This window comes from Synchiropus splendidus, chromosome 5 (genome assembly GCF_027744825.2).
Source record: "Synchiropus splendidus isolate RoL2022-P1 chromosome 5, RoL_Sspl_1.0, whole genome shotgun sequence".
NCBI lineage: Eukaryota > Metazoa > Chordata > Actinopteri > Syngnathiformes > Callionymidae > Synchiropus > Synchiropus splendidus.
Genome location: NC_071338.1, coordinates 17,566,000 through 17,583,642, shown reverse-complemented (window position 1 = coordinate 17,583,642; position 17,643 = coordinate 17,566,000). Strand labels below are relative to the sequence as shown.

Sequence of the window (17,643 nt, the reverse complement as noted above, 5' to 3'; positions counted from 1 at the left end):
GACCGGCGAAGAAGGACAACCCCCCCGCAACCCCGGACCTTTTATTTGCCTTATTATGACGTCGAGGTTCACCAGCTCTGTTGCAGCAACCAAAATATTTGCAGTGTGAGCTGTGACCCACAGGACGTTGCTCTATTTAAGATAAAAATGATCAACTCTCACCGACTTAACTGACCGTTTTTTTATAAATAGATTTTAATCCTACAAATCCGTCAAAAGAAAAGCCGAAAAATAAATATGAGAAAGCAATAGAAAAGGCATTGTTGGCTATAACAATCTCTTTTTATTCACTATTCCGTACAATCATTTGGAATATCAATCATTAGAAAAGGCCAAAAGGTTTATGTTACGTATCGACACATTGTAATAGAAAGGATATACGAAATACTAAACCGGTTAATATATTGAATGCACTAAACAATTTAATTATGCTTATCTGGCTCACACACACACAAAAGAACTTTACTCAATACCATAACAACGGTCCAGTCTTTGTGCCATTTGTACGTTCTGCGCACGTCCGCATCTCACAGCTCTCGCTCTCTAGCATCAAGTGGTCGTACTTTTGGTTGCTCAAGTCAAGTGTCATTTTGCTTCAGCGACCTTGAGAGATGGTTTTAGCATCTCCAAAAACCTTACTAGGATGAGGATTTTGCACCATCAGCTAACTCACAGATGTTTCAAGCTCAGACAGCCGGGGTGACCTCGGCGCTGATAGCATCCATCGCATCAGACTCTGGCGCCTCCTGGACGTCAGCAGCAAGTTTGATGTCCTTTTTAAGTTCGTACTCCTTGATGGGTGACTCAGCTGCATTGCCGTTGCCATTAACGCAGCCATTGTGTGCATCTACGTGGTTTTCACCGTTCACAGCTGGATGAGTCTCTTCTTCAGCCGCCTCATCTGGCACCGACGGTGTCTCGCTATCTCCATTCTCCATCTTGTTCTCCAGCTCTGGCTCGGGGAGAGGAACTTCGTTCGATGAATTCTCATCAGACACCTCAGTTTGGGAGACAGACATCTCAGGCACTGGTTCCGCTGATTCTGGTTCAGGTTCGACTGCCACATGTTCTTCTACTGGAGAGACTTCCTCGGATGCTTTTTCCTGGACTTCTGGCTCACCATTAACTGGTTCAGGTAATGTTTCCACCTCAATTTTATGTTGTTCTGGCTCGATTTCCTGATGTGGTTCTGTATCCTGTTCATGGTCTTTCACTGGTTCTGGCTCTTCTACCTCTGGCTCTTCTACCTCCGGCTCATTTTCCTGAACTTGTTCTGACTCCTGCTCTTGTTCTGGCTCTTTCTCTTGTTCAGGTTCTGGAACCAACTCTTCTTCTGGTTCTGAAACTTTCTCTGGTTCCGATTCGATTTCCTGTAACTGCTCGGGTTCTTGCTCTTTTTCTTCTACTGGCGCTGACTCTTTCTCTGGTTCTGGCTCCACTGATTCTGGCTCTTTCTCTGGTTCATGGTGCACTTGTTCTTCCAATTCAGGTTCATCTTCTGGCTCCGGCTGTGGCTCTGGCACTTGCTCAGCCGTTGTCTCTGCTGACTTGGCAACTTCTGCCTCTAGGATGGGGGCCGGTGCTGCTGCTGTTTCCTCAGCAGTGATCTCCGGCTCATTTGCTATGATTGGTTCTGGCTCTTCTTTGGGCTGCTCTTCTGTTGGCGCTGGTTCACACTCTAGCACAGACTGAACCGCGACAGTAGCCTCCTCAATCTGGGGTGTAGCCTCGGCTTCATCTACAGGTGGTTGGTTTGTCTCTGCTTGGGCCTCGACTGAAGGCGGTTCTTGCGGTGTTGGAGGTGATTCCACAATAACCGGTGAAGGTTCTACTACAGGAGGAGCTTCTTTTTCTTGGACTGCAGCTGATTCTTCTTTAACCTCCTTTTCTGTGACCGCGGGTGATTCCACCTGATTGGTTGCCGCTTCAGGTGAACCGGCGGCTGCACTCGGTTCTTCCGGAGGTGAGGCTGTTGGCTGCTCTGGAGCTGCTGCGGCTGCTTCGGTAGTGGCTGCAACATCTGAGACCACAGTCTCCTGGACTGCATTGGTGTCTTCTGAAGTCAATGGAGCTTCAGGGGGAGCAGCTTCCTCCTTGGAAGGAACTGCACTCTCACTTTTTTTGTCCTTAGGGTCACTCACGTCATACCCCTTCCTCTTCCTGCTGAGTTTGCCTCCCATGGTGTCTCCTGGAAATAACAGGAGAGCAGAGAAAATGGTTAGTCTTTGTTCAATATGGTTCTCAGAAATACTGGCCAAAGACTATGTAATAACACCAACCAAAACCTTCCCCACTTTAAGCAATATCTGTCACGTATGATCTGGAAGCAACCACTGATGGCGAAACGGCACCGAAAACCGTGTCAACCCAGATTCCTTGGCCAGAGATGGCACATATAACAAACAATATGATGAAACGCTTTGCCTTCTGGCAGCACGATTGTGAAAAAGCAAACCCCAAACTCATCCCTGCATACCACACGCCTCTCACTCTGGGACCCAAGCCATGGAAACCACTCAACATGTTCCAACTACATTCAAACTATGTTCAAAAGTTTCATAACTTTGTCTTTTCTTCCATCAGAGGGTCGCCCCTCCACTGCTAATGTGATTTCCCAGAGCAGTTATGAAAGTGGACTTCACCTGACTGGCCCTCATGTAGAAATGACAAGCTCGTGTTGAAGACGTCTGATAACTGAGTACAAGTTGAGCAACATCTTGATGTAAAACGCATGACAAACAGCAACAGCTTAACCATTATCATCACCCCCCGCAACAAAAAAATACACTTCAAGCAGCCTGATTTGCAAAATAAAAAGTGTAATTACATAACTGTTTAACACATTTTCTTTCACGCCAGCAGTCTGTTTAAGTAATAACTCTCAGGCAAAAGCAGTTAAAGTTGAAAACAAATGTACTTATATGGGAATGACTCCGCTGTGCTCCCCACCATGCCAGGAATGTTTGGTAAGGCTCACAGCCAAATGAACCCACAAATCATCCTGCTCATTGACGATAATGATAAGAAGCTATGTATCAATGTGGCCCTGACGTGCCAAGGCACAACGCGCTTGTAAATCTCAAGCGATGTAAGCAGTCCAGGTCCTGTCGTCACTTCACACAGTTATTTCCTGTTGCAGTTGTTACAAGACACTTGAACTGGGAAACTATTCTCCAACACAAATGCCATGTTGGACGAAAGAGACACTATTTCAGCGAGCTTCCTTTGAGTTAGCGAAAGAGGAACTCTGTACTTCATTGTACAGTTTGTGTTTCGCGTTGAATCCAAACAGTCAAAAGACTCATTTGACTAACAAAACAGGGGTTCTCCAAAGCATCCGATACAGTGTGTCCATTTGAGTGACTAAGAGAAGACAGAGATGTGACTATGGGGAATCTTTGGACATCAGAATGAGTGGCAGTAGCTTGGGGGATGGAGAAAGAAGTCAACCTGACGGGGGAGCCTTCAAAAAAGAATGAGACTCTGCAAAAGCCCTAATGCACTGCTCTCTGTGAAGTAATTCTGTCATTTTATGTCAAACATTACCTTCTTATCGTGTTGGCTCTGAATCAACACAGTGTCTGCCTCATAGAGGAAGCAACTGTCGGTACATTTGTTCTGCACAAAGATTTGGCCACTGATCTCTTTATATTAAAAGTAATGCATTGTGTTTTATTGTTCTCACTGCAAAAACTGACTAAATTAGGTAACGATTATATTTGCGACTCAAATTGTCAACCTGGGAACACGAGGTTGTGCGACTCAAATAGGTTTTCACTGTTGGGCATCATTTAGCATTTGTTGGTTGGTGGTACATGAACAACCAAGGAACTGTCCATAGTGCTACTGAAGCTATAATGGCAGACCCATCCACACCAAGATGGACCACACAGTCTACCATTGTACAAAAAAAAGGGGTGCTGAATATTGTACATTTAATTTTAATCATTTCTTAAATTCATTTTCTTCAAAATACTATTCCACCTGACTCGCCGTATTAAATTCCGTCTCCACAAAGCGAAGCAAATTTTTCGACGGCAGTTCACATTTTCCCGTTTTGGATAAATGAATTTCTCACAGTGTTCTGGAATAGAGCATTCCAGTCATGCGCATCTGCAGTATACCGGCACATTTGCTCTTGCTGAAGAGGATAAAGGAGCCCAGCTTGAGCATGTGCCAGGCGCTAACAAAGGATGAGGACTCAACCTCAGGCCCACACTGACTCAAGTCTCGCTTTTCTTACCTAAATTCACTGTTAAAGGCTGTACAAGGGAATACATGGAGATTAGACCGTACACCGGCTCAACACTCGAGTGATAAAAGCTTAAAAAGGGTCCTCCTTCCCCCAGCTCCCCACACCCACCCACCTCTGCTTCTCCCAGCTGCACTGGCTTTTTTGTTCTGGTAGAAAATGTGGTTTGCAGGGCAAAAATCTTCTTCTTTAAAATCATTTTCAGAATACAATTGGTCAACAAATTACTTTATCACCCCACCCCCTTTTTTCCTTTGCATTTTTGTGCGCATGACCCAAATGACCAAAATGATTAATTTTAGAATAAAGATGATCCTCTCTCTGTCACTACTAATATTACTGTACTTACATAATAATTACATCAAGAACAAAAGGGACACGGTTGTCACACTTTTCTTCCTTCCTCTATGCCTTTATTGAATTATTTCAACTGGTGAAAAAAAAACAAAAAACTGACCTGTCTTGTTCCAAGAGTTGGTTCTTTGAGTCCAGACTGGATGTAATAATGGAGGTGAGGCAACCAGAGGAGCGACAGCTGCAGATTCTTGCTCTCCAAACCTCAGAGTGGGACCACTTCACCGAAGCAAACCCTGCGCAGTTTTCCAGACATCTGTCGCTATCACAATCCAGCCAACCCCACCAGAGCTCAGACTGCAAGCTACACCCTCCCCGTCTTTAACCCTCCCCTTTTACGCTCACTCGCACAAAACCACTGACTCCCCCCCACACACTCCCCTCCCTTTCTCCCTTTGTATGAGTGCTGTACATGTGGGGGTCCACGCGGGTCAAGACTGACCTCGCCACCATTTGTCATTGCATTTTGCCAATGAAAACCTACGCAAATGACATGATCTAGGTTTCAATAAATTATAAAAAGTAGGCAATTGTAATCATATCAATGTTTACATATTGATTGACGTTTTGAATTTTTATTAAAAGCTGATCGCAGGAATGCTGAAATTGCGGCACTCTTTCAAAAGAAGGCTTCACGTTCAATAAATAGGTTACATTCAAAGGCTGAAGAGAAAACTGATATAACTGATACTTAACATTAGCGCTCGTAAAGTAGGAAGGTGAAGGGGCGACGTAGTTGTTGAGCCGAGGGCGCCCCCTGCCGTTCATTAGGTGTACAACGTTGAAAAGTGACAGGCTGGAAACATCATATAGTGAATTACTGTAATAGACAAAAAGAAAACCCCACAGTCTGCAAGACAAAGTAATGCAATTTGGGAGCATGAAGCTTTGAAATATTGTAGAAGAAAACTGGGGTCAAGGGGGCAGCAGCTGAGGTGACGAATGCTAGACTTTCTTCTCCCTACAGAAACCTTTTCCAGCTCTTAGAATCACTTGTGTAATGACAAGTGTATATTTTAACAATTAGCAACAAGGAGCAAAATGGATATTCTAAACCAATTAAATGTCCTAATGGGCCATTATTCGCATGATCATAAATACTGTGTGAATGTCTTAGTAAGTGAACGATGGGTAAAACATGTAAATAATGTTATAAAGGGCAAGAAATTATGAGAACTGTTCATTAAAAGACCCTAATTTCCATTTAAATATAACTGTTGATAGCGTTGCGGGAAGAAAAACAGAGACATGAAATGGGGAGGAAATATAGTAAACTAACTCTCAGGACCTAAAAATAACTTGCAAATTACATTTAGAATTCATTTCAAATGGAATTATGTTGTCATCAAAAATCTTGATTCGGATTACTGCTCAGAAAACATGAAATTAAAGGAGCTATTGGATTCCTAAAATAAATTCTATTGGGAACCGTAGATGCAAGCGCCTCATTGCTGTCCAACATTGCCACTTTGAATCATCATTGCTTGAAGCAGAGCAGCAGCATGACAAAGCAGAAGAAAGGGCTGAGTTTCACATGATGCAGAAACTTTGGGATTCAGTCCCACGAGTGCAACCACTATCCAAACCAGTCGCCCTGCCTCGCACCAACATGGGAAACAAAGGGAGGCCTCGAAATCCCCCAAAATACATCAGGCTTTTGACTCTTGTCTGCCTGCAAGAGCGATCCGTCCGCACGGAGGAGTGCAGATTTAGGGCAATGGAGAAAACAGGTGTGGGCCTCGACACACCTTTGTGGCCTGGTGCCATGTGCCATTGTAACATACGTTCTAAAAGCAGTGCCAGGAGAGGAGCGTTACATATTCAATCTTGTCGGTTTGACGTGGTGATGAGAACACATCCAGACGACCAGGTTAGAGGTCAAATAAATGCTTTCTCTTCATTAAACAGCAGCGCGGATTACAATTTCTAGTGTCTATTTTCATCTAGTGGACACTTGCTGTCATTACGACAAATGTTATTATAAACTTATAACGACGAGGAGCGAGGCTGCCACATCAGGGAGTGGGTAACAAACGAAAGAGAAATTGTGAGAGAGTGAACCCCCACAAAACCCGGAGCAAACAACTGAGCCCCAACGAAACACAAGGGCTGCTGGCTGGCGGGACGCAGCCGTCAGCAAATGCAACGTCTCCTCCGCTACTTGGAGGAGGGCGGTGTTAGCGGTGTCCGAGCAGCGGGGCGGTGCTAGCGGTGGCCGAGCAGCAGTAGCGGCAGGGCCTCGCCTTTTGTGGTTGTCGGAAGAAGAAGATGGCCCCTGTTCTGGAGAAACAGCAACCGGGTTCAACCGGAGTGGACAACAACAACGAAGATGAGGAAGGACAAAACCTTTGGCAAGTTCTTGTCTTCTTTCCGAAGCACAAATGTTGCCAGTTCCCCTCGAAAGTGTTGTGCTCTGTCACTGCTTGCTAGCCGTAACGTTAGCAACTCCCTGAGGCTGGGCGCCTGGTCTGCTAACACTGTCATAGCCATAAATGCTTCTTTAAGTGTGGTGAAAGCGTATATTTCTTGAATAAGATAAGAATCTAAGTCCCAGTGTTACGAAGCCATTCATTGTGCTTTTGCCGCTGGTGTTCCGAATCGCCAGTTTGGAGAAGTGTTGACATTTGCTAATATGACAGTGGCTAACTCTATGTATAATATATATATATTTTTTTGTAATTGACACACATTTTTCAAGCGGTAAAGGCGGGATAAAAAGTAGCGTACGGAAGTAATTGTCACTGCCCAATGTCTACATTAGATCATAGTCTACTTCAGCGCAGCGGTCAGCAGGGTGACGTCGTCTTTCCTGTCGGCTGTTCGGGCGGACTGGACCCAACACAGCCGTAGACATGCCAGTAGATTTTGGCAAATTATTTTCAACATATAAATGTGTGGCGTCACTGCCAAGCTCTCCCTGGAATTAAATGTCCAATATCTGTCGCAGGTCTTCCATACTGAGTGAAGTTTCAAACCAGTCCAGTTCCAAGTTGCCGTCAGGGAAAAACATCCTCGTGTTCGGTAAGTGTTACTTGAGCCACACTTGTGAAAGTCTGTTGCCGTGTTCATGATGTATCTTTGATAGGCTTTGCTCAATAAAGTTGCACAATCACGATTAAATCACAGTACTTCAGTGCTTGAACAAGATTGTTTATTTTGCTAACTGCCAGTGTGTTCAGTCTAATTCAGTTTTAATTCGTACTGGTAACTGTTTTTCCTCAGTGATGTTCTCAGTGGCTGCAAATAGTTTATTATTCAAAATGTATAACTCATAACATGCTGACCATAATTTTCCAGTACGTTGGGTATTGTATGCATAATAAACACTTAATAATGACATTTATATTGTGTTAAGGTGAGGATGGTTCGGGAAAGACGACGCTAATGTCTAAGCTTCAAGGAGCTGAACACAACAAGAAAGGAAGAGGTCTTGAATATCTTTACATAAATGTCCATGATGAGGATCGTGACGGTAAGAAGCTATTACTAATAATTTTGATGCTTTGAACCATTAATAAAATGCACTTACATTCATTTTTTTCTCCTGCAGATCACTCTCGTTGTAATGTCTGGATTTTGGATGGAGATCTCTATCATAAAGGCTTGCTGAAGTTTGCGGTTTCTCCTCAGACAATCGCTAACTGTCTAGCAGTGTTTGTTGTGGACATGTCTCGGCCTTGGACCATCATGGAATCACTTCAGAAATGGGCGAGCGTTCTGCGTGACCATGTGGACAAACTTAGGATTCCTCCGGAAGACATGAGAGAAATGGAGCAGAAGAGTAAGTGATTTTGCTATACCAGCACATAGATTTCCTTGTGCATGCTTTGCCATTTAGGGTGCTTAGTTGAAAATAAAGTGGTATTTATTATTATAATTTTTTAAAGAAATCTATTCATGCATAATCATAGTGTCAACTGTAGTGTCAACTAAGCACAGGGATAAGTTTAGATCACTTGTCACTCCTTCCAGTAGTCGTTCGTCATCACCAGGTTGCACAGAAACTCGCATAAAATTCAATGCTTGACTGACTCCCTGGAAAAAAAGGATTGGTTGCAGTGTGGCCTAGTAGCCAAGCGTTGTATAAAGTTACACATTAGGGTGGATGCTTCTGGGTCCTCATCTCAAGAAGCCCATGATCCTCAGCCGTGTGATCTTGCTGCAAGCTGATCGATGATAATGATACACACAGATGTTCTGCTGTTAATTTTAGATTTGGTCATCTCTTGTGTATGAACAGCTTCTTTGTGTGAGGAAGCCTACTAATCATTTTTCTCCATGGCTTATTTTATGTCATCTGTTCAATTCTTGAACCACGTGCCCATGCCGGTGACCTTTCAAAACTATTCTTTAGTATTGAATCCAGTTACACTTTATGTTGTAAATGTATCTGTAAAGTGTAATTGGCACTAAGAACAGACACTCTCAATTACTTGCTTACAGCTGTTTGGTTATCTGCTGTTTGTTAAAACATAATAGTGGAACTAGTTGCGGCGTCATTATGGCTGTTATGATTGTAATTAAGGTGAACTCTGCTCATGGTTATGATTGTCAATGTTCAAATTGTTTCACTGGAGATGGGTCATATTTTTGTATGATTAAAATCCACAATGACTTTTTGTCACTCACATTAGGAGTTCAAAAATGTCACTATTGTGGTTACATTTCAAATATGCTATTGAGCTCTTGTTTGTTGAAGAGGTCAACCTAGATAATCTATTAGTGAAAATGCTGAGGTGATGCAGAAAGATCAGAAGCTTGTGTCTGCGGGGCTTTTAGATGCAGGGAGTCTTGCACTGGTCTTGCATCATGGTTCCCTCCCCTCCAACAATAGCGTCACAGAAAGGAGGGGATGTAAATGCCTTGGTCTCCCAATTGCACTGGACTAGACGATTGACTGGCTATTGCAGTGGAGTCTTTGTGCTCATTGTTTGAAAGCACCATTGTTTTTAGCAGCAGAAAATGTATGTATATATTTTGAATATGTGCTTATTATTATTAGCATTGTCCATTGCGACAAGAATAGATAGAAAAAGTGTCATATATTTGTGTATGTATTTTATATATATATATATATACACACAAGCACACAATGGATAGCTGGACAACATCTGGATACTTGGAAGTTGGCCAATAGTACAAAGTTAATAAAATTTGCTGCAATAGTGTTGATTTTTGTGCTCTAGCGTTAGATTTACTCAACTGAATAGATCAAAATGATGTGACCTTGTTTTGCATACTCCCTAACGCTGCGTTGACAAGCTTGACTCTCTGGAATGCTTTTTTTGGGACACTCTTAAATCTGCTTTTTTAATTTGCCCCATGTTGGCCCAATGTGTCCACTCAAGCTAGTTTTGCCCAGCTGGATTTGTGTAATCCTCTCCACAGGAAGGGCTCCCTAATAGAAGCTTGTAACAGCAGTTGCCGCCCCATGTACCTAATCCCATGTTTCGAATGATAGGAATTTTGAGTTTGTGTGCTGCGACATTCCTGACTCTTCGAAGGATGTAGGCCAAAGCTTCCTGTACACCGATTTCTATTAACACAAGCAGTTCCCTTCTCATCGTCCTTGTACAATAATGTACAATAATAGCTTTATAGGTAAATTTCTAAGTGAAGTTGCTTTTACAGGAAATTAATAGAAGTTGTAAAAATATATACTTTCCCTACAAAATATTTTGGTTGTCCTGGAAGACCATTTTCCAACTTGTCTATTTTCTCTGTCCCAGTGGTCAAAGCGTTCCAAGAGTACACAGAACCAGAGGATGCCAACCAGACTTCTCCACAAAAGCGAGCAACAACAGTCGGGGATGAGGAGGCAGTTGTCTTGCCACTTGGAGAGAACACACTCACACACAACCTGGGCATTCCAGTGCTAATAGTTTGCACAAAGGTTTGTTCATTCTCCAAATCTAGCGGTGTCTTTTTCTGAACTATGAACAGTATTCAAGTGTCAGTGTGTTCTCTATGTATGTCCCTCGTGATCTCAATAGTACTACAATCGCATCTTGCCATATCATGAGACATTTACAGTTTTTTTCTGCAGCAAAATTCAACAGAGATGAGAAATTCCAATTCTATTTGTGGGGTTCTAGAGCAACACATTCTTCAGTTGTGGGAACATTGTTTTACATGAATGGATCAGTCAATAAATTGAGTTTGAAGAAAGTGAGAGAGACAAATGACATACATTATTGTTGCATTGTTATTTCACTTTGTCAAACAGAAGCATTTTACAAAAGCTCCTGCTTGTTATCAAATGGTTTCTGCTCTTTGTCATAGTGGAACCCCTGTTCTGTCTTGATGAAGCCCAGCTTTTGACTGGTATTTTTTTTCTTATCCCAAGTTTAGTTTTGGGACTGGCAGCTTTATTTAATAACACATCGTGAAAGAAGTTTACCTTCTGCCTACATAAATTAATCATCATATGTATAAGTAAAAAGTGGTTTTGCTAAAATACATCAACACAATTTTGTAACAGCAATATATTTGTTACGACTCAAATACAAAAAAAGAAATTTGTTATAACATAGCATAGCATTATTTATCTACCATGATGAAAATGTATGTATTCTCTAACTTTACAATACAGTAATTATTTTTTCTGTTATTATTTTTATTAATGATGATGTACATTTATGTTGTTTATGAATGTTGTATGTATGAATTCAACATAGAAAACTTTCCTATGGATATCTATTTGATTTGCTTCATGTGCTGGGACTCAGGAAGCATCCCTGCTGTGATAAGCACTGTCTGCACTTTCACGAAGATGCATGTTTTTGCTTGGCTGTCATCCTCTCAGATACTTGCCTCTATTGAAAGAGCCTATTATACAGGCCTGTTACCTGAAGGGAAAATTCAATTTAGAATTCTGAGGAAAGGCGTCAGCAGAGCCCCACATGCTGAAAGTGACCTTTCCTATATTTGTTTCCTCCATAATTTTCTCTGATGCTCTGTAAACGTCTTTTTGCACATAAAAATATTGGTATATATTTATGACATTGATATTTTAGCCCCTAAAATTTAAAAAGGTCCAGTGGATAAACTTGTGTTAAACAGCAATTGTTTTGTTAAAACTATTTTAATTATTGTATTCTCCTTGCCTTGTGATTGTAACTTCTGTTTTTTGTACATTAATTTGGTTTCAGTGTGATGCTGTCAGCGTATTGGAGAAGGAGCACGACTACAGAGAGGAGCATTTTGATTTCATACAGTCGCACATCAGGCGGTTTTGCTTACACTGTATCCTTTTCACGAGGTGATTAACGCACACAGTCCACGTTACCATTTCATTTCCAGTATAAGTTGGTGCCTTAATGAAACCGATCAGATGGAGCTGGCCTCATTTACACTTCTGTGAAGGAGGAAAAGAACCTGGATCTACTGTACAAATATTTAGTTCACAAGATATATGACTTCCAGTTCACCACACCTGCCTTAGTGGTGGAGAAGGATGCTGTGTTCATGTAAGTATGGAGCAATAGTTTTCAGTTTACCTGCTATTGATACCTTGGCATCGCATTTGGTTAACTGTGTTTGGTGATGGCGAATCTTTTAGCCCTTCTGGATGGGATAATGAAAAGAAAATTGGAATCTTGCATGAGAACTTCACAACTGTCAGGCCTGATGATCCATTTGAGGATTTTGTCACAAAGCCTCCTGTACGAAAGGTAAGGATCTCCTGAAGTGAAATTAATTTTTACTGATTTTGATGTCACAAACCCACTTCATTAACGTGTCTCCTCACAGCTGGTTCACGATAAAGAGATAAACGCAGAGGATGAGCAGGTTTTCTTGATGAAACAGCAGGTTTGTGTGTTGCTTGTTGTACATGCTTAAATGATAAGTATTGTTTGTGATAATGTGAGTTCAAATCTTGTTCACCAGTCATTGTTAGCGAAGCAGCCAGCCACACCAACCAGAGGAAGCACGGTAAGTCTTCTGAAAATGTTCATAGCCAATTGTATAAATTTGTCTTGGTTTTCAAATTTGCATTTCATGTGATGCAGGAATCTCCAGGACGAACAGCCTCTGGTTCCCCCAGACCAGCAGGTCGCGCTGGTCAACCCAGTGTGACCTCCAGCTCTCCGATAACAGCTGGCAAAAAGCCTGACCCCAACATAAAAGGTGAAATCTTTTTCATGAAGAGGATCAAACATTGAATTCTCAAAGGAAATGTCAGTATTGAAGTTTCTCAGTGAAGCATGTCTAAATTTGGTTTCTCTGCTTTCCTCCCGTTTTCAGCCGGTGCAGCGAATGAAGGAGTGCTGGCCAACTTCTTCAACAGCCTGTTGAGTAAAAAGACAGGAGCTCCTGGGAGTCCAGCTGGACCTGGAGTGCAGGGTTCAGCAAAGAAAACAGGTACAAGCGCAACATCCCCTCTTTTCCTTTTTTATGCCGAACTTGCTAAAATATCTTAAAACATCTTTGTGGTTCAAGTATTGTCCTAGAAAATATTTATGTAAAGTGACTATTCTATCTGTGGAGAGATGGTTTAGAAAAGGAAGAGGGGAGTGTGTGTTTTTAAATGCCCATGCAATGTCCAAATAGAAAGGCATGTATGTGGTAAATCTCTACTATTGTCCCTCCACCGCATGTTGACCTGCCGTGTGACTTGCTCTCCTCACTCCTTCCTGCTTGACATAAGGACACACGAGGGCTGGGCTGTAAGGGGCAGAGGGGGGCGAACCACGATACTGTCTTTCAAATCAGTTGCAGGGTTGCCGCCAGGATTAAAAAAAAAAAAGTGCTGCAAATGAAGAAAGTGGGGAACGTTTTGTCACTTACTGAATGGGAGACAGCTGTAAATCTGCCTCCAGTCCAAGCCGTCCTCACGTGGTCTGTCTTTTCATATGTCCGGCTGGAATGCACGGCTTGAGTTCCGTGATGACTTCAGTCATATGATTCCGGATTGTTCCACAAACATGTGTTATCCCTTTGTTTCAATGTTTCCACTTCATTTTAATACGTTTGATTAGGTGAGATTTCATCTTTAAAGAGATACATTTTCTGATGGCGTGGTGGCTCTCACACCGCGCTAACAATACATAGATCAATATATCGATATAAAAATTATTTTTGTCTTCTTAAATGTTCTCTTTCATCTTTTAAGTGGCAAAAGAAGACATCAGGTTTGAGGGAAACCTCTTTACCTTCCACTTGCTTCATTTTAGGCAGAAAATTTACCCCAAACTTGGATCGGCCACGGCTCCTGCTCTGAACACACTCTCATATCTCCGACACATGCCTGACCATTGTTCATAAACTTAAGATTTAAAAAATGTGAGCTTTTGGTCCAACTGCAGAGTTTACATGTACGTTTACCCTGCAAATTCACAAGCATGTATGTGGCCAGTATTGTGCACAAGTGGCAGTATAACTGCCCTGTGGCTCATTCACAGTCCAGCATGGTTAAATAAGCAGCGTTTGGCCATAACCTGAAACCTTGCTGAGGTGAAACGACTCCAAAATCTCGCGCCTCACAGAGGACCTATGCTATTTTTAAGTGACACCATTTCATTTTTGGTGGCTGCGTTGCCATGATGGCAGCACTTTCACAAAAAGCCAAGGCACAAATAAACAAGTTTAAAATGAATCTTAATGATGACATATATTTCTAGCCCCAGCTGACCCTGCAGTGTTTCAGTGGTCAGTTGTGAACTAGTGCATTCTATTGCATTTCTATGCATATGTTTTACTGCATTCACCTCTGCTGGACACTAAGAGGTCACGTTAGAATACTTATGCAGTACATTTGGAAGTTAAAATTCTCTTTTCTCAGTGAAATTGACATTATACCGTTATGGTTTTCATGTATTTGAGAAGGCAGACTGAAGGGTGGGAGGTGCGCCTTGACCACTGATCTCTAAAAGTGGGGAATGATGTCCATGTTTCCAACACATTAATGCATGAATCCATGTTGTCATCCACTAATGGGCTGCGTGCATGTGAACTCGAGCTGTCAGTCACTGGCATGGAATGAGCCAGTGGCCTCCGTCTCCTGGCCTGCTGACCGTTCAAAGCCATGGTTTATGAGCACACAGAAGCTACAGGAGATTACTTGTGGGCCTTGTCTCCTCTTTGTTTCCAAGGGCAGAAGCCGGGTTTGACTGACGTCCAGGCGGAGTTGGACAGGATGACTCGCAAACAGGACTCCATGGTTACGACTAACAACGAACAACCGCCAGCGGAGAACGAAGTGTGAAAAGGCAACAAACAAACAAAAAAACCCAGCTGCATCAATATGGCGTTAGTACTCTGGAACATCTACATGTGAGCAGTGAAAAAAACAAAAAGACAACGACCCGCGAGTTTTACCAAAATAAGGATGTGATTGGATATTTGTGTTCTGGTGAGGTGAGCAGGGAGACGGATGTGAGGAAGACAGGACAAGCTGAAGGCTGTGGGCTTGGCTTTACCCCTCAGGCCTTCTTCACGACGATGTTGGCTCATGCTCAGCCAGCCCGACGCTTCAACTGTGTCAATACATCCATGCTGTGGTTGCAGGCTCAGCTTTTCTCATAAAAGGAATTTGATAGTGATTTGAAAAGTTATGGAAAGTGATTATTCATCAAGGAAAATCTGAAAGATGCTAATGATTATTTGTAGTCTGTACAAAACATGTCGGATATCTTACTGATTTATTTATACAAAGATCCTTATTTTTTTGTTTCTATGGCTGTGTCATTGTTTTGGGTTCAGGAATCTGCATCCCACAGTTCCCACTCATGTCATGACCAACATGATGGTGTCTCCACTTCCTTGCACATCATTTGCTCCAGTCATCTCGAAGGATTCTGTAAATATTATTATAAAATTTTGTGCGGGAAAAAAAGAAATCTCAAGCATTTTGACGACACATTTAGAGACTTCGAGGTAGCAACTTCTGAAACTACATGTGTATATTCAGGGAGGGTTTCCTACTAAAACTCCCAAGTGCCTCGCACAGTTAGATTTTTGGTAGCGCCGTAAGAGGACATCCAAATAATTTATTGCTCTTCAATTGTTGTTTTGTTAATCCTCAACGAGCCTGTGGTTGCTGTATTTGTCGTCCAGATTCTTTGTCTTCATTAGAGCGTGAGACAGAGACATTCAAAGCATACAAGAGGAAGAACCCCATTTTTGGTGAACACCGAATGAGCACTTTCTGGCTGGTGAAACCACTTGCTCTGACTCTACTGATCCGCCGGGTCATATCGTTTCGTACAGCACTCTAGTTTTCTTTACTTGCATGTCTAAACATTCCCAGTCTCTACAGGAGGTCGCCTTACAGCCACTGCTGTAGTGAAACCTATTGTTTTGATCATTTTGTGCCCTAATACGACCTTTGCCTTTGATGTACCGCCCGCAGTTTTCAGAGTGGGCGCCTTGCCTTCACAGCATCGCTCCTTATTCAATTTCATGTCCTTAGTAATGTCGTTGAGGCTTGTGTTAGAACAATCCGTGAAACAACTGCGTCCTGGAATGTTTTTGTCGCTCTTTACTCCGTGTGCAAGGCTTGATCAAAGATTTAACGTGAGAGTAAACTACAGGATCAGCTGGTGACATTTGGAACGTGAACCAAAGATGCATTTTTCTACTTCTTACAGTGAATGAAATTTACAAGTTGCCATCTTCCTTTTTTGCTTACACTTGATGAGTTTATATTATGCAGATGAACAGTAAAAATGCCTTACTCCACTTGACTGTCTGGTTCATCTAAAAGAAGAGCACTGGTTGGAATCTTGCTCAGTGAGAAATACTGTACCCGAGGTCTCATTGTGCGACTTGAGGCAGACGCCTCTCTTTTCACTGTATCAAATTTGGTTCTTGCTCCCGGTGGAATGTGTCCCTGAGTGGATGGCAGACACTGTACTTGCTGTCAGATGTCAAAAAAAGCACTTTTCCTCCAACAGTTTCAGAGAATGCACATTTTCTTCGCCTTCTAAAATGTTTAATGAACACACCTTTATTCTGATGCACCATAAAACTGTGTGTATTGGTCTGCACTTGCTGCTGGAGACATTGAAGGGTAACTCTAGTGGTTAACAGTGGTATCTCTCTGTCTTCAACCCTCTATTGTAAACTGGTCCAGTCAGATTCAGCTGCAGGTTGGTCCTTGTAATGTCCCTTTTTTTGTTGTTGTTTACAGCTTCTTTTCCAATTGTCATTTTTGTTTTGATGCGTGAATTGACGCTCCTCTTTGGTAAATCGTTGACGCCGATCCCAATATCACCGTGATGTACAGTTTGTATTCGGAAGTCACTTGCTCCTCACATGTTGAATTATTGCCTTCGACCACTAATGTCGGCCTCTACCCGACTGTGAGCTTCTGCTTCCAGTTCCATCGGTAACCAGGAACGCTGTCAGCAGCAGCGCTGGCTGCATCTGGGCTCCGAATAGATTCAAAAGCTTGATTGTATAACTTTAACACAACTTTGTAGCCTCTAAGCTGCCATGTGGATTCTTGCTTTTTATGCTGACAACCATGAGGAATTATGCCCCAGACCCCCCGGCTTCAATAAAACAAAGAATCCAAACCTGACTCTTATTTTGTGTGTTTTATTTCACGGATCAAATCTATATCTTCCACTTGTGTTAAGGAGATATTCACATCCTGACCAAAACAAGGGTCCATGAGAGGACGCTTTGACACCAGTTACTGTACAAGTGTAATTCAATTCTGATGCCTTTTTTTTAAATAGTTACACTAAAAATTGACTTTAAATAAATGTGATTTGATGGTCTCATAACTTTTGTAAAAGTTCTTTTTGAAATACCTGATGTAAGAATTTAGTTTGGGGGAAATGGAAAAAAAACATTTAATGGGCAAATAAATATTGACACACCAATATTGGATGGCTTTGAATATGCTACATTGGTGATATACACTTTGCGTCGTTAAAAGTGATGCAGATTTATATTCAGCCACGCGGTGGCAGCAACGTCCCCCTAAACTCATTTTAAGGTGGAAAAAGTACGAGGCCTCATCTCGCTATAAAACACGGCAACTCTGTTTTGCATCCTTTTTGTAAGAACAAACGAGATACGGACAC

At 42.2% G+C, this 17,643-nt stretch overlaps 2 protein-coding genes across 3 annotated transcripts; one reads left to right on the top strand and one right to left on the bottom strand.

Annotated features, from left to right (window-relative positions):
- Positions 1-272: 272 nt before the first annotated feature.
- On the bottom strand, positions 273-4,876 carry si:dkey-56m19.5 (fibrous sheath CABYR-binding protein). The gene is made up of 2 exons (XM_053865830.1): positions 4,710-4,876; positions 273-2,188 (listed from the first exon to the last, which is right to left on the bottom strand). Exon 2 carries the CDS (start codon positions 2,178-2,180, stop codon positions 687-689), a length of 1,494 nt encoding a protein of 497 aa, XP_053721805.1. The 5' UTR covers positions 2,181-2,188; positions 4,710-4,876; the 3' UTR covers positions 273-686.
- Positions 4,877-6,791: 1,915 nt separating this feature from the next.
- dync1li2 (dynein, cytoplasmic 1, light intermediate chain 2) lies at positions 6,792-17,127 on the top strand. Of its 2 annotated transcripts, none has more exons than XM_053866499.1 (13): positions 6,792-6,957; positions 7,554-7,627; positions 7,962-8,078; positions 8,157-8,387; positions 10,336-10,499; positions 11,758-11,851; positions 11,940-12,075; positions 12,168-12,279; positions 12,359-12,418; positions 12,497-12,541; positions 12,619-12,736; positions 12,854-12,970; positions 14,706-17,127. In XM_053866499.1, the coding sequence occupies exons 1-13, from the start codon at positions 6,875-6,877 to the stop codon at positions 14,720-14,722; spliced, it is 1,368 nt and encodes a 455-aa protein (XP_053722474.1). In that variant the 5' UTR covers positions 6,792-6,874; the 3' UTR covers positions 14,723-17,127. The 2 variants fall into 2 exon arrangements, with proteins under 2 accessions (XP_053722474.1, XP_053722473.1); XM_053866498.1 differs by having other exon boundaries at positions 14,701-17,127.
- The last annotated feature ends 516 nt before the right edge of the window (positions 17,128-17,643 follow it).